The sequence below is a fragment of the Heptranchias perlo genome, chromosome 2, assembly GCF_035084215.1.
Source record: "Heptranchias perlo isolate sHepPer1 chromosome 2, sHepPer1.hap1, whole genome shotgun sequence".
Taxonomy (NCBI): domain Eukaryota; kingdom Metazoa; phylum Chordata; class Chondrichthyes; order Hexanchiformes; family Hexanchidae; genus Heptranchias; species Heptranchias perlo.
Window position 1 is genome coordinate 59391297 of NC_090326.1, and position 15740 is coordinate 59407036.

The following is a 15740-nucleotide window of genomic DNA, read 5'->3' on the forward strand; positions in this document are numbered from 1 at the left end:
TATAGCCTGCAATATTTAACTTCCAATCCTGTTTTCTCTGCGGTCATGTTTCCATTATCCCTATTACGTCTATTTCCTCACTTCTAATTACTGCCTCCAATTGCCCCGTTTTATTGCTGATGCTCAGTAGAGTGATGTGCAGGCAATTTAATATGCTTTTATTTTTCATTACTCCTTCTTTATTCTCTTCAGGTATTTTATTACTTCCTACAACTTTTTTTGATCCGAGTGTTTATATTATCTTTATCTTTTTTTGTACTCTGACCTTTGTTCTCGTCCCTTTTTCTTATCTTTACTATTATTTCCACCTGAACCCTCAATACATTTATCACTTGAAACAAATGGTGGGGTGGGAGTAGAAAAAAGAGCAAATCTTTCTTTCTCTCCTCTTTAGTCTCCATTTACCATTATCTGACCATGAACGAGGATTGCCAACCTCCTTCTAGTCATTTATTAATACTTTTCATAAATAGACACTTGACATGATGTTGTTTAGGTTTAGTCACCATTTTCCCCTTCCCTCCCCGGGGAAAGTTCTTTCCTTTATCTGGAGAATCCGGTAATGTAGGTGTGAACCTACATTCCATTTTTTCCATGGTGCTATTTGTTGGTACAGGCTGTGCACCACACTTGTGCTTTTTGCACCTTGCATCTGGTTTTATTGGTGTGTAAAGCTGCATATGTTGTATATAACCAAGCTAATACAGTTAGCAGGAAAAAAATGTCACAGTGCTTTTTGTAGAGTTTTTAAAACAGTCTATAAATGGTATGCTATATTAATTTATGAAGACTTCTGTTGCTCCTTTATTTTTTATGGTCAGTGTAACTTTCAGCCCTGTTTTACATGTATGCAATTGTTGCTGTTGTAAATTGTTGCTTACAAAGACTTTCTTCCAAAAGAGAGCATGACCTTTTGAAGTAAAATTCTGCAGTGGAGGTACAAATTTCACAGTACAGTCTCAATTGTGTTTTTTTTTAATTAACAGTAGTAAGGAACTGCCTTGTTCAGGTCAAATATTGGTTGGCATTCAGTATCAAAAATATAGAAGCTAAGATTTGTAACTGAACTGATTTTTGATGAATGGATTTAAATAGATGTTAACATTTAGAATTTATTTTATTTTTGTACTAGGTTTTTCTCTGGGTGGGGATATTCATTTGAAATGCAGGCTTTTTGTGTTCTATATAGTTCTTTTTACAAACTGCTTCTGAAAGAGGAATTTTTTTTCATTCTATAAACTTTGAGCTTTTTAGCTGCAAAATTGAATCTCATTTTCAACAAAGCTGTTAGGAGAAAAAAAGAACTGAGCACTGGTATCAGGGTTTCTCCCACAACCTTTTAAGTATCCCAGTCAAAAACATGTTTGGTGTGTGTGTATACTATTTAAATAATTACATCCTTTCAAGTATAAGTTTAAATTAAATCAAAAGCAATTTGTTAATGCATTAAGATCTAATAAGAGGTGAGATTTGGGTATATCTGTTTATTAACACTGTAATGTAACTTTTTCCTTCATTTTGGCACTACCATATGTTGCTGAATAATTGGTCTTTATAACACAACTTACCTTATTTAAATAAACATTTTATGGTGGAAATTGAAAGAATAAATGAAAACCCCAATAACAAGCTACTCATTTTTCAAAGGAGTATGAGTCAAAGGTGCCCTGGAAGAAAATTGTTGGTAATATCTTTTAAAGTAATTTTTTCAATATTTTTCCCTTTGTATTTTATTGTTTGAAGTCTATCTCAGATAATGCAACAACAACTTACCCTTATGTAGCATCTTCAGCATAGTAAAATATTCCAAAACAATTCACAAGAGAGATGGAATTTTGGACACTGACTTGAAATTTGTGCAGGGTGGAGCTCAGGAGACTGTGAGGAGAGCCTTGGAGAAATCAAGCCTAGAGGTGATGAAGGCATCTATGGGGTTTCAGCAGTAGTGGGGATAAGGTAGGGATAGAGGTGGGTGATAGTGCCACGGTGTTGGACTGGATGTGGTGTGTGAAGCTCAGCTTGGGATCCAACAGGACACCTGAGGATGGTTATTGTTCGTTCAGTTTAGTCCAATTGCTCAGCCAATCCCGGGATGGAATAGTGGGCTTGGGTGAGGGGTTTCTGGTGAGAACCGATGAACATGGCTTTGGTTTTGCTAGTGTTCAGTTGGAAGAAAATCTGGCTTACTCATGACTAGATGTTGGATAAGTAGTCGGATAGGCAGCAACAATCAAGGAATATAAGGTGATACGGGAAAGATGGAGCTGGCTGTCGTCAGCGTACACTGAATCTGACATCATGCTTATGAAGTTGACTCAGCAGAACAAATGATCTAAATTTTGGAGGCTGTCTATGAGCTCCTTGCACATGGCATTTTGAGATGAAGAAGGTGGAAGCAGGGAGATCATAAAATGATGGTTTTTGGTGAAGAGTTCAGTCATGTTATTGGACTCTGTTGATTTGGGTTATTCTTGCTATTTGACTTACAAAAATAATCATCCTGGTAGAGAAAAGAAAGTTCTTTTAAGAACCAAAATGTGCATAGTTTACTAAGCTACCTCTCCTGTAGTTTGGAAAATTGCTTATAAAATGACATTTGTAGGGCTGCACCGATGGTTTGGTGGATAAGGCACCTGGTGTACTAAGGAGCCATTCAGATCGGGAAGGTTATAGATTCAGTCCATTGTCTGAGTTGATCTTAGTTGGCGTAGTAGAGGAATTGTTAAAGTTCTCTTGAGCCTCCCTGAAGCTAGGGAAGGATTTGGCTGCAGCTTTTGTTAAGTCTGTATTTAGCCAGCTGGAAAGAATCGCATGCATACGTAGAATAAGGACTGTATTGAACTCTATGGTAGATAACCTGCTAGGCTCAGACAAAGAATGGCCGCTTAAGTGATGGTGCCATAGACTTGTATCTCAGCTTGAGTCACTGCTTTTAGGAGAGGAGAGAAAATTGAGGAAAAGGAGTGATTAGTTGCAGCTCTCCAAAATTACTCTGTAATGTACATTAAGACATGATATCGACTTCCATGAAGGAACAACAAATTCAGATTGTAGCAGTCAGCTACCCTAAGTCAATGCCTTAATCCTTTAGAGGAATTGAATTTTAAAACCATATTGAAAGCATAGGATTAAGACATGAATTGTTGCTTTTGATTTATTTTAAGCTTCAAGCTCTTGTACATAATGACTTTCTATGAAGTAAAACTATGTTTCTCTTAAAAGGAAAAATTCTAACTAGTGCTGTATTAGAATAATTGCCTTTGATAAATGTGATCCTAGTACAAACACATTGAGTATCCTCATTTAATCAAAAATGGATTTTTCGGGGTTTGGGGGAGCGGTGTTTTCTCTTTAAGAGGGAATATTTTCAAAATAACAGTGCAGTTGTCTGAATTGCACTTATATTGGTTATGAAAATGTGATAAGTGCTGCTGTGGGTACTTGTTTTTTTTCCCCTTTAATTAATGGTTTCTTTCTTGATACTTAGGATTTGTTGTTTTTTTAAAAAAAAGGGGAGAAAATAATTTGCAAAACATGATTAAGGTTAGATTATCATCCCAGGTTTTGCTGCACTGCATAATAGAAAATGTTTTATTTTGGCCCTGACATACTGAACAATTGGTACAATGTTTAATCATCTGTGCAGTACAAATTGTTGGAGGTTTTACCTTGTATTTAGCCCAGAATAATGGGAGGAAAGTCTCTTCTGTCTGCTATCTGGAAAGGTCCTACACAAAATTAATTTGGGCATCTCCGTCCAGTTCCCAGTGGACGTGGCTCCACAATACAAAACCACCCCTAAATAAGAATCTCGTTCAGAGTCTACACGATGGTTGGTGTGGGAAATGGAAAAATATCATTCTGCTGTATTAAAGGATGCCTTTCTGAGGTTGGGACTGTAGACATTGTAGGGGAAGAGGCAAGGGAGCTTTACTCTGTCTCTAACTCTGCTCCACCTGGCCTGGGAATACTTGAGGCTGATGCTGGGTTTATGAAATGGAAATTGTTCCATTCCCCAGTATTAACCTCCCATACCTTGATGTGTGCAAAATTCACCAAAAGACATTTTTTTTGCTTTTTTTCACAGTGTAGTTTGTTCAGTTTCACAGTATCTGAACTTTAATTTTTAAAAATAGGAAGAGGTTATTTTGGTGTCTATTTGGAAAATTGGAAACCAAAAATTGAAAACTAAACTAAAATACTATATCCCAGATCATGTCTGGTTTTAAAATTTTTGCCACTGGCAATTCTTATTTGTTTGAGTTGGTTAGAGTTAGATGACTGCTTAATAACTTGAGCTGCCTTAAGTTCTTTTGGCCAGAAATGATCTTGTGTTTCCAGTTTCTTAAGTGGAAAAATTGAGTAGACGGGGCCTACATGGGCTGTGCATATCTCATTCTAACATAGTTTATTTGAGCATTAGCATCAGAACATAAGAAATTACAGGAATAGGAAAAACATTCAGCCCAACAAACCATTCATAGGAAACCTAGGTCATTATTTTTTAAGTCACTTTATTGTATTTGCTTCAATGGCCTTCTCGTAACATATTCCTTAAGTCTATTACTTTGCCTAAATTTCCTATTTACTCCTAACTTTCAAATTAGTGTTTGAAATCTTCATCAGTATGAACAATTTGTATCAATCCTATTCATATTTAGGTAAAGTAATTGGGTCACATTGAAATTCTCCAATTTTCCAATACGATTAAGCTCAACATCCTTAACCTCTCCTTGTAACTTAGATTCTCAAGACTGGGCATCATCCAGCTTCTACTACACTGCGCCCTCTCATTTCCTTCCTTTGGTTTGGTGACCGAAACTCCACGTGCGATCTTATGGAGTACCTTTATGTGATGGGTGTAAAACTCCAGAATATTGGTCAACATTGTTCAGACTTGGTCAATTGCATTTCATACATGATATTTCTCTGGTCCCAGCAGTTCAGGAACAATGATATCCCATTGATCATCTGCCTTCAGCCTTGACTGTTATTAGCACAAGATTACTGCTCTTGTTGGGACTATATTCTATATAGGGTTGATCCTGCACATTATGTGTGGAACCATGCTTGCAGGGAGTGTGGGTCAAAGATAGGTCTATAATATTGTAGCCCTGGTTTTCCAACCCGCACTTCCAGCAAGAATGGTTCCCTACTGGGAGCATGGGCTCATAGAATCATCGCTCATATCCACTATTTTGTAATTGGATGGAGGGGGAGGATGAGAAATGTAACTAGCCTTGTTTGAGATTATATTTCTAGTTTTGCAGTTGCACTCCAAGTTCATTAACCTACTTGCATCAACTTTGTTTGCCTCCTAATATTTTAAAAACCCAAATCATGTCCTTCTCAGTCTTTCCTCCAGTGGATCCAAATTCAGTTCTGTGAATGTCTTAATAGCTCTTAAGTATTGGAATTGTTTTTTCACTCTTCATCTGAGCTCTCTACAATGCATTAAGGTTCTTTTGAAGATAGAGCCCCCCAAATTGCAGTACTCTAAATCTTATCTTACCAATGAGTTATGCTATGGTCTGATAAAAGCCATATTTATGGTAGTCAGATCTGATTCTAGTGAATGTTAGACAAATTCTAAATGGCATTGAATCAGTCTGACCTAAAATATATTGAGTATTAATGCCTATATCAAAGTGGAAAAGTTGTCCAAACTGTAGACCATCATACAAAATGCTTGAATTTTTGTTTCTGTTTTCCATTTTTCCCTTCCTTCCTGAAGGCGCTGACCATTGCTAGGCCAAGTTTCCACAGGCACCAGTAGCCCCCCTATATTTCACCAAAGTGGCCATTTGTCACGTGTGAACTTAGTCAGTTATTTGGGCAAGCATGGAGCAGCCGCAACTAAATGCAATTCTACCTGCACCTAATGTCCACATGTGCACTTTCCAGCAGGAGCCACTGGACAGCAATAGGAGCAGGAATCCAGACTGTTTAATTCCCTCCCTAGCTCAAGTTTGCTGATGCTAGTTATAGCATTCTAACTATTGCCGTGCAGATTTTATTTCTGTTTTTGTTCAGTTTTAGAGCAGATTGGTTAGCACAAGGATTGGGTCACTTAAGAAATTGGAAACATAACATTTTTGTGGCCTGTTTGTATGAAATAGCCACTAATTCTAATCTTGCATAAGTGATTTATTTCATGTAATTTAAATTGTATAATCAGTGCCCCAGCTAGTTTTATTATTTTGCATGGCAGATTTTGGGGATTTTAGAGGAAACAATCTAGAAGGGAAGTCTTTAAATATGAAGGAGCTAGGTTTACAAAGCATTTATTTGCTGGGACCTAATTGATAAGGAAGCATTTATTTTTGTTTTAGAAGTGCTACACATATCTGTTCTAATTAGCTGGGGCACTGTATATCTTTCTGAAGTAGCTTAAGTATTTGTAGCACGGTTACAGATATTCATGTACAGATCATAATTTTTATTGGTGATTGTTTGCTTATCAAGGGGTGGCGACTAAGAAGACTCGCCATCCCTTTCTCACATCCTCAGCGTCTTCGACTATCAGTTTTTCTTTTTTCAGGGCATCAGAGTCAGAGCTTTAATCCTGATCAACCCTCACAATCCGTTAGGGGACATTTACCCTGAACAGTTACTGAAAGACTGTCTAGACTTTGCACACAGGTTTGAGTCCCAACACTGTTTGGGCTGCAATGTTTTCATATTGGAAATTTCAATACGAAATTAACTTTGGTAATCACCCTGCAGCACTGACCAAACTGTATTTGCATGTGGACTTAAAAAAAATTATGGACAGGCAGCTTAAAACAAAAGTTTAACTCTCTAAATTTAACTTCTTGAAGTATGAATGAAAGGATTTTGTGGTCTGTCTCACAAATCAACAAACTATTTAAGCAGCAATTCTGCTGTAGAATATGCTTGTATCTTAAATGTTCAATTAAAAGTTGAGATCAGAGTAACTCAGTGGCACAGTGTGTATGTGTTTCAACTTGCTGCATTATGGATGCAGTTTCACACCTCACATTTTCTTCACACTTGGAGTCTCTGTTCTCAGCTGAACTTTGGATACATGCCAGTAGGGAGGGAGAATTCAAGGATGAGTCACCTTGCATATCTAGCAGCTGACTCAGGAATAGTATAGATAGAGGCCTGGGAGCAGGTCACTGTCTGATCTCTAGGTTTGTGATTAGTGTGGGGGCGGGAGTATGGGGGTTGGTTGTGTAAAACAAAAGCACGATATGGAAGCTATTACAGTACTAGATTGATATAATCTGCCCTCCAGGATACCAAATGTTTTATGTGGATAGAATTGGAGCTGTGCGATGTTACTTTGTGGGGGGTGGGGGGGGGGGGAAGACACTTCTTATCCCACAGAAATTGACTTTTATTATTTAAAACTACTGCAAAGTACAAGTGCTGCATGTAAAAATGTATAAAGTGGGTGATTACTAAAGCCTTTTAGAGCATAGCCAGGCTTCCATTAATCAGTAGGAAAAAAAACATGTGTGTGTATTGCCATTTTGGCTATTCTTGAACAGCTCCTAGTGGCCACTTCAGCATGGCATTAGAGGCCTGGGTGCAGGTTCCTTGGCTAAGTTTGTGGCTGCAGTTGGTGCAAGACATGAGAAAATGGCAGGATAGAGGATGCTTACACTCTGACAAAAAGTGTGCTAGTGTATGTTTTAAATTTTTTCTTTTGGCTTGTTTAGGCCAATTATTTTTAAAAGAATCTTAATGTTTTTTTTAAGAAGAGTCTTGCGATCAATACCTTGTTATAAAACAATGTAAAAAAAATCAAAGAAACAGAACATTTGTTTTTAATTTGCTTTTAAAATGGTGGTGATCACCACATTCAGGGAACAATGATGTGTGAGAGAGAGCTGAAATAATATCGGTACAGTACTTAACTAATGAAGTTGTGTAATTTCAATTGTATATATTAATGCATGTTAGGATCAGTAGCTCATCTAAGCCAGTTCCCATGATGATGTCATTTCTCATTGTTTAAATACAAATATTCTGTCTTTAAAAAAAATCAACACATGGGGAAATAACCCTTAAATGGATTTAAGTTATGATCCTTTGTAAATGATCCCTGAGAAGTAGAGAATTTCTCTTTATAATTGTAATAGGTATTTAAGATCTTATGGTAGCTGTATACAAAATTGTATTTGGGAGGAGAAGAGCAAGATTAACAATTCACAAAACCATAGTTTAAAAAAAATGTAAGTAAAATTCATAATAGGCCGACAAATCCAAATAAAGTAAATCAGTAGAAATATATTAGGTTACTCTTTGTGGTTAGCATTCCGCATTGATGCATAAAAATACTTGAGTGCTGCTTTCTTTGGCAAAATAGATAGGTATCTAAAATGTAAACTGGCAAGACCCGACCACGTGCAAAAGGATTTTTAGTCACTTTGAATACTGACCTTGCGTTAATGTGGATGTGTGTGCGTGCGTGTGCATGCATGCGTGTGTGCATGTGTGTGAAAATGAGAGCAGGAAGACCCCAAGTGGATCCTTAAAATGGGTAAGTCAAATACTTTTGCTTTCATTCAGGATACTGAAGCACAGAGATGTTTAGGGTGTCAGGATAGGGAAAAAGGTTCAGTTTCTGACACTGGCAAACAAAGCTAATTTTAAAATACAATAGGAGCGCTAATTTATCCTTTGAATTGCCACTAACTTACTTATTTTTGCTCATTTATAGACACAAATTGCATGTAATAGTGGATGAAATTTACATGCTATCGGTGTATGATGACTTCAGCTTCACCAGTGTACTCAGCTTGAAGTAAGTTTGTGATGCATACTATGTAGTTTAGAGTTGATCCTCAACTGGAGTAGGATGGCATTTACTATAGATACAGGTTCCAAAGAATTCCCAGTGAAGAACAAGACTTCAGTCCAATTTAGCCATATAGTAATATCCTTGAGTTTAATAAAAGTAAAATTCATATGTGCTAAATAATACCAGGCTGTGCCTTGATAGTCAAATAGCTAGATTTTCTTTTTTCTTGTAGTTCACAGCTTTTCTTACGATAAATGTCTTCTGTGGTAAATAGAACCAAAGAAGTTTACAGCACAGGAGGCTAGTTGGCCCTTCTCGTTTATACCGGCTTTTTGCTCGAACAATCTAAAATAAATAATTCCACTGCCCTGCGCTCTCTCCATAGCCCGGTATCTTCCTCTGCTTCAAATGTTATTCAATTTTTCCATAAAAGGTGCAATGGTGTCTGCTTCCTGTACAAAGCACTCTATGCTCTAGCAACCATCTGCATAAAGAAATTTCTCCTAACCACTTTCCTCACTTTTAGTGACCGTTTTAAATGAATGACCTCTTGTCATGGACTTCCCAAACTCTCTCAAAACCCATCATCATTTTAAAAACCTTCTCTTAGCTTCTCTGTTCCAGTGGAATTAGTCCCAGTCTCTTGGGTCTGTCTTCGTAACTAGTTTCTTATCCCTAGCATGATCCTGGTGAATCAACACTTAATGTTATCTGGGGCTTGAATGTCCTTTCTATAATGGAATGCCCAAAACTCTCCCAATCCTTGTTTTTCCTTCAAAATTGTATTAATTATACACATTAAATTGAATCTTTCATTTTTCTATCCATTCTGCCAGCCTTGCTGTTGTCTTGAAGCATTTTAAAGTCTTTTTAGCTCTTTGCCAAGGCCCAACTTTTGTGGCTTCAGCAAATTTCGAGGTTGTGCTCCCTAGGCTGTATCCAATTCATCTAAATATAATGAGAACCAATGTGGACCCAGTACTGACCCCTTGGGTATGCCACTTCCAACCTTTCTCGAATCTGAGCAACACTTGTTTACCCTAAATCTTTTATTTCATGCCCATCAACCAGCTGTCTATTCATGCTGCTACATATCCTGTTATACAATATGCCTGAATGTTTTTAACGAGTATCTTGTGCGACTCTTATCAAATGCCTTCTGAAAATGCACATACACCACATCTACTGTGTTTCCTTTATCCAATCCTTCACTTGTTTTTAAAAAAAGAATTTATTAAATTTGTTGAACATGACTTGTCTTTAATAAATCCATGCTGGATGTTCTTAATAACCTATTTCTGAATTCCAGTAATGTTTTCTGTATATATTTACAGTCCACCAGATCCAGAGAGAATACACTTTATGTGGGGATTTAGTAAGGTACGTTGGATTTCTTTTTATAGTTTGCAGTAACTACTGAGATGCAGAAGTTCTTTTCAACAATTCCAACTTTAAAAAAAGATTGTTCTTCAAATGGTATTTTTTGGGGAGAGAGCTGGTATACTGAGCTTATTAAATTAATGTTACTGTCTGATTTAGACTGGTCATAGTTCTGAAGTTGGTAATGTTTTTATCTACACTTACTTAAGCAATATAGTTGTCTCAAGTATATAATTTCGATTCAACGTTTTATTGTCCTTCCACTTGAAGGATTTTGCCATGTGTGGGATTCGAGTTGCAGTTTTGCATACAAGGAATGAAGAGATCCGTTCTGCTCTTAATCAACTGGCCAGTTTCCATGGATGTCCAGGACCAATTCAGTACGTTTTGAGTCAGCTAATTGCTGATAGAGGTATGTAAAATGAATTTATAAAAAAACTTGTATTTTCGTTGGAAATCCATATACGCATGTAGTCTTTTGTTCTTTTGTACAGAATGGATAAATAAAACATTTCTGCCAACAAACCGAAGACGTCTGAGAGAAGCACGCCGCATTATCGTTGATGGTCTGGCTGCACTTGGGATTCAAGTTCTTCGAAGTTCAGCAGGATTATTTGTTTGGGCAGATTTTAGAAAAGTAAATATCCATGAAGATTTATTTCACTTGCTCACTTTTGGATATAAAGCTGTGCATTGAGTTGAGCGTTAAGTGCCAAAATGGTGCCTATCACTTTAAATCGGCGTTGCATTTTCTCCTTACTTTACATGTTTAGGGGTTCGGTATTTGTGCATGCGCTAATACCTATACCAAGATGGCGTCTGGCGCACGTCACGCTGGAAAAGTGCTTCTGCAGCCAAGGTGCCATCTTGGATGTTCGAGAGGCCAAGTTGCGCCATAACAACGGGCACTACACAGCTCAATTTCTCGCCCTTTGTATCTTCCTCATAGCTTACTTTCCCACCTAATTCTGTATCGTCAGCAAATTTGGATACATTACACTCGGTCCCTTCATCTAAGCCATCAATATAGATTGTAAATAGCTGAGGCCCAAGCATCGATCCTTGCGGCACCGCACTAGTTATAGATTGCCAACCTGAAAATGACCCGTTTATCCCTACTCTCTGTTTTCTGTCCGTTAACCAATCCTCTATCCATGCAAACATATTACCCCCAACCCCATGAGCCCTTATCTTGTGTAACAACCTTTTATGTGGCACCTTATCGAATGCCTTTTGACTATCTAAATATACTACATCCACTGGTTCCCCTTTATCTAGTTACATCCTCAAAAAACTCTTAATAAATTTGTCAAACACGATTTCCCTTTCATAAAACCACGTTGACTCTGCCTAATCATATTATGACTTCCTAAGTGCCCTTTTACCACTTCCTCAATAATGGATTCAAGCATTTTTCCGACGACTTGTCAGCCTAACTGGCCTGTAGTTCCCTGTTTTCTCTCTCCCTCCTTTCTTGAATAGCGGGGTTCATTTGCTACCTTCCAATCTGTTGGGACCATTCTAGAATCTAGAGAATTTTGGAAGATCACAACCAACGCATCCACTATCTCTGCAGCCACCTCTTTTAGAACCCTCGGATGTAGGCCATCAGGTCCAGGGGATTTATCGGCTTTTAGTCCCAATATTTTTCAAGTACTTTTTCTTGACTGATATTAATCACTTTAAGTTCCTCACTCCCATTAGTCCTTTGGATCCCCACTATTTCTGGTATGTTTTTTGTGTTTTCTACTGTGAAGACAGATACAAAATATTTGTTTTACGTCTCTGCCATTTCCTTATTCCCCTTTATTAATTCTCCTGTCTCAGCCTCTAAGGGACCAACGTTTACTTTTGCTACTCTTTTCTTTTTTACATACTTGTAGAAGCTCTTACAATTCATTTTTATAATACTTGCTAGTTTACTTTCATATTCTATTTTCTCCCTTTTTATCAATTTTTTGGTCATTCTTTGCTGGTTTCTAAAACTCTCCCAATCCTCAGGATTACGACTCTTTTTCGCAACATTATAGGCCTCTTCTTTTAATCTAATACTTTAGTTAGCTACGGATGAGTCACTTTTCTAGTGGAGCTTTTATTTCTCAATGAAATGTATATTCGTTGAGAATTTTTTTTATTCGTTCATGGGATGTGGGCGTCGCTGGCAAGGCCAGCATTTATTGCCCATCCCTAATTACCCTTGAGAAGGTGGTGGTGGTGAGCCGCCTTCTTGAACCGCTGCAGTCCGTGTGGTGAAGGTTCTCCCACAGTACTGTTAGGTAGGGAATTCCAGGATTTTGACCCAGCGACGATGAAGGAACGGCGATTATATTTCCAAGTCGGGATGGTGTGTGACTTGGAGGGGAACGTGCAGGTGGTGTTGTTCCCATGTGCCTGCTGCTCTTGTCCTTCAGGTGGTAGAGGTTGCGGGATTGGAAGGTGCTGCCGAAGAAGCCTTGGCGAGTTGCTGCAGTGCATCCTGTGGATGGTACACACTGCAGCCATGGTGCACCGGTGGTGAAGGGAGTGAATGTTTAGGGTGGTGGATGGGGTGCCAATCAAGCAGGCTGCTTGTTTGCCAATGTTTATCTACCGTCATACCCTTTAATCTAATTTCCTAATCTACCTTAGCCAACTCGCCCCTCATACCTATGTAATTTGCTTTATTTAAGTTTAAGACTCTAGTTTCTGACTTAAGTACATCACTCTCAGAATTTCACATTGCATTTATCATATGATCACACTTCCCCAGAGGATCCTTTACTGTGAGATTACTAATTAACCCTGTCTCATTACACAATACAAGATCTAAAATAGCCTGTTCCCTGGTTGGCTCCATGACATATTGTTCTAGGATACTGTCTTGAATGCATTCCATGAACTCGTCCTCCAGACTACCTTTGCCAATTTGATTTGTCCAGTTTATATGAAGACTCAAGTCCCCCATGATTATTACATTACCTTTGTTACAAGCTTCTATTATTTCTTGATTAATACTCTGTTCAACGGTATAGCTACTATTAGGGGGCCTATAGACCAGTGTTTTCTGCCCCTTGTTATTTCTTATTTCCACCCATACTGATTCTACTTCCTGATCTTCCAAGCCAAGATACTTTCTCACCACTGTCCTTATGTCATCCTTTATTATCAGGGCTACACCCCCTCCTTTTCCATTCTGCCTGACTTTTCAAAACGTTAAGTACCGTGGAATATTTAGTTCCCAACCTTGGTCACCTTGCAACTATGTCTCTGTAATGGCTATTAGATCAAACCCATTTATCTCTATTTGTGCCGAATTCAAACAAACATGAAATTGAAGAAGAATTCGGGCAAGGTAATGAGACTAAGTGGATAGCTCCCAGAGAGCTGGCAAAGGCATGATGGGCTGAACAGTCTCCTATGTTGTAAAAGGGGGTAGAGAAAATTAACAACATAGGAAGGGAGTGGAAGAAGAGCCCCTTGAGAACTTGAGTGGGTGAGGAGCAGAAGAGTGCCATCTTGAACTGAGGCAACAAGTTTAAAAGTACTAAAACATCAAAAGCATATGAAAAAGATAATAAACTGAGTCATGCTAAATTTATGCTAGAAGCAGTAGATAGCTTTTGATATACAGCCCATGAGGAGATGTTTGGGCACGCTCCTATAAATAGAATGATACTGAAATTCTGTCCTGGGTTTGGTTCGGTTCGGTTCCCAGTTTAGAGAGTGCATATATCCTCACAGTAGTACTGAGTTTTAGAGAAAGCTGGTGTGCCTGATATATATGGCTAGTATAACCCAGCTGACTCAACTAAGGTATCTCCAAAACTGTGACATGCGAGGTAGGTTACCTATAACAGAAAAGGTGTAAAATGTATCTTTCAGTGTGGTTGTACTTCCATGTAATTTTGTCTAGTCTCAGCTGGGATGCTAAATGAATTGAATCACAAAATTGATATCTCAGGAGAAGAAAAGTTAAGGTGTGGTGAATGGTCTGCCACTTAGCTGAGCACAGAGAACATTGATCTCTGTCTTGGAGAGATCTGCAGTTTATCTGTGGAGCCCCCAGCAGAGAGGAGAGAGTTATTAACAATATAATGAGGAGGGGGGAGGTTGTGAAAAGAAAATGTTATATTATGCTGATAAGCTGATTACTTTGAACTCTTTTTACAGTTCCTGAGAACTCAGACTTCAGAAGCTGAGATGGAACTCTGGTGGAAACTCATCGATGAAAAACTCTACATAAGCCCTGGCATAGCTTTTGACTGTTGTGAGCCTGGGTGGTTTAGATTGATGTTTTCGGACTCTGCTAACAGGATACGTTTGGGTATGCAGCACTTAAATAATATATTTGTTGCTTTTAGAACACGAGGCCTTTAAACTGCTTTTTAAAACCAAACCCATTAGCTGCCTCTTTGATAATAGTTATTAGGTCTGATATTTGACTTTTGCCTATTCTACCTCGCCTTCATTTTGTTCAATCCTATAAAGGTCATTTATTGATAATTTTCTATTTCCAGCAAAGGGTCTACATCAAAATATTAACACGCCTTTTCTCATTTCAGATGCCAATGGACCAGCACTTTGTTTTTATTTCATAATTCTAGCATTTGCAACTTTCTTCTTTTTATCCCAATAGTTTCCCTGTTTCTGGCTCCATCTGTTCTAGAAGCAGCAGGAAGGTCATTTATCTATGAACACTGACTTATCAATTGCTTTTATAAAACACTTAATGATGTAGTTTTTTGGTGCTCCTGTGCTCTGAAGAGCATTGGTGCACCTGATTTTTTTCTTTATTGGAACAGTTCCTGATGTCAGCCATTGTGTAAGGGTGGGAGAAAGGCATTAAACAGAGGTGAAATGTTTGCCTACAGAAAGCAACTTTGTCACTTCAGCAGCAGTTAGGTATTTCAGGATGTCAATTTAAAAAAAAAATTCAGCTCACTTTTAACTTGTCTATTATTATTTGTAATTATTAATTGACTAGTTGATCTGTGCCATTGCATATGGGTAGTCAAGATCAACTGCTGTCTTCAGGTCAAGCAGGGTTAGAGTGGAGGAAGACAGAGGGCAAGGAGGAGTGGGGGCAAGGAGGAGGGAGGGTAAGGAGAAGGGAGGAGAGGGAGGAGGGTAGGGTGGACTGGAGAGGTGAGGATAAGGTGGGAGAGGTTGAGGAATGGATGGGTTGACATTTTTTTGTCGCAGAGAACAATCTGTGAGTTGGGTGGGATGAAAGGAAATCTGCTAACTGTGTAAGGGAACATTTGATTTTAACAAAAGAAATAATAGCTTTTAAACTTCATTATACAACTTTGGCATGCTTAATTTGCCTACACCAGTATGACTGCTGACTGTCACAACAGAGACTCAAAACAGTAGGCTTTACAGTGACATTTGTTGGCCAGAGCATGCAACTTCATGCAGACTAAAACCTTTTAGTATTAACATATTTTGCAGCTATTATTTTGGCAGATATTGTTATGTGACATTTAGCAAAGAAACCTCTATCACTGTACCACTAACAGGTGTAACTGGTACTGCAGGTAAGTGTTGACATGTTTATAATTCATTTCCCCATTGAGATAGTATGACATTGGACTTTTTAATACGT

General features: G+C 38.2%; 1 protein-coding gene across 1 annotated transcript in view; it reads left to right on the plus strand.

Moving 5' to 3' along the window:
- LOC137339579 (1-aminocyclopropane-1-carboxylate synthase-like protein 1) overlaps positions 1-15740 on the plus strand; it is a 35213-nt gene that overhangs the window by 11729 nt on the left and 7744 nt on the right. Inside the window, exons 8-13 of the mRNA XM_068001906.1 lie at positions 6542-6642; positions 8693-8776; positions 10108-10153; positions 10424-10565; positions 10648-10790; positions 14303-14456. Coding sequence (XP_067858007.1) covers positions 6542-6642; positions 8693-8776; positions 10108-10153; positions 10424-10565; positions 10648-10790; positions 14303-14456 — 670 coding nt within the window. The remainder of the gene's footprint in view (positions 1-6541; positions 6643-8692; positions 8777-10107; positions 10154-10423; positions 10566-10647; positions 10791-14302; positions 14457-15740) is intronic.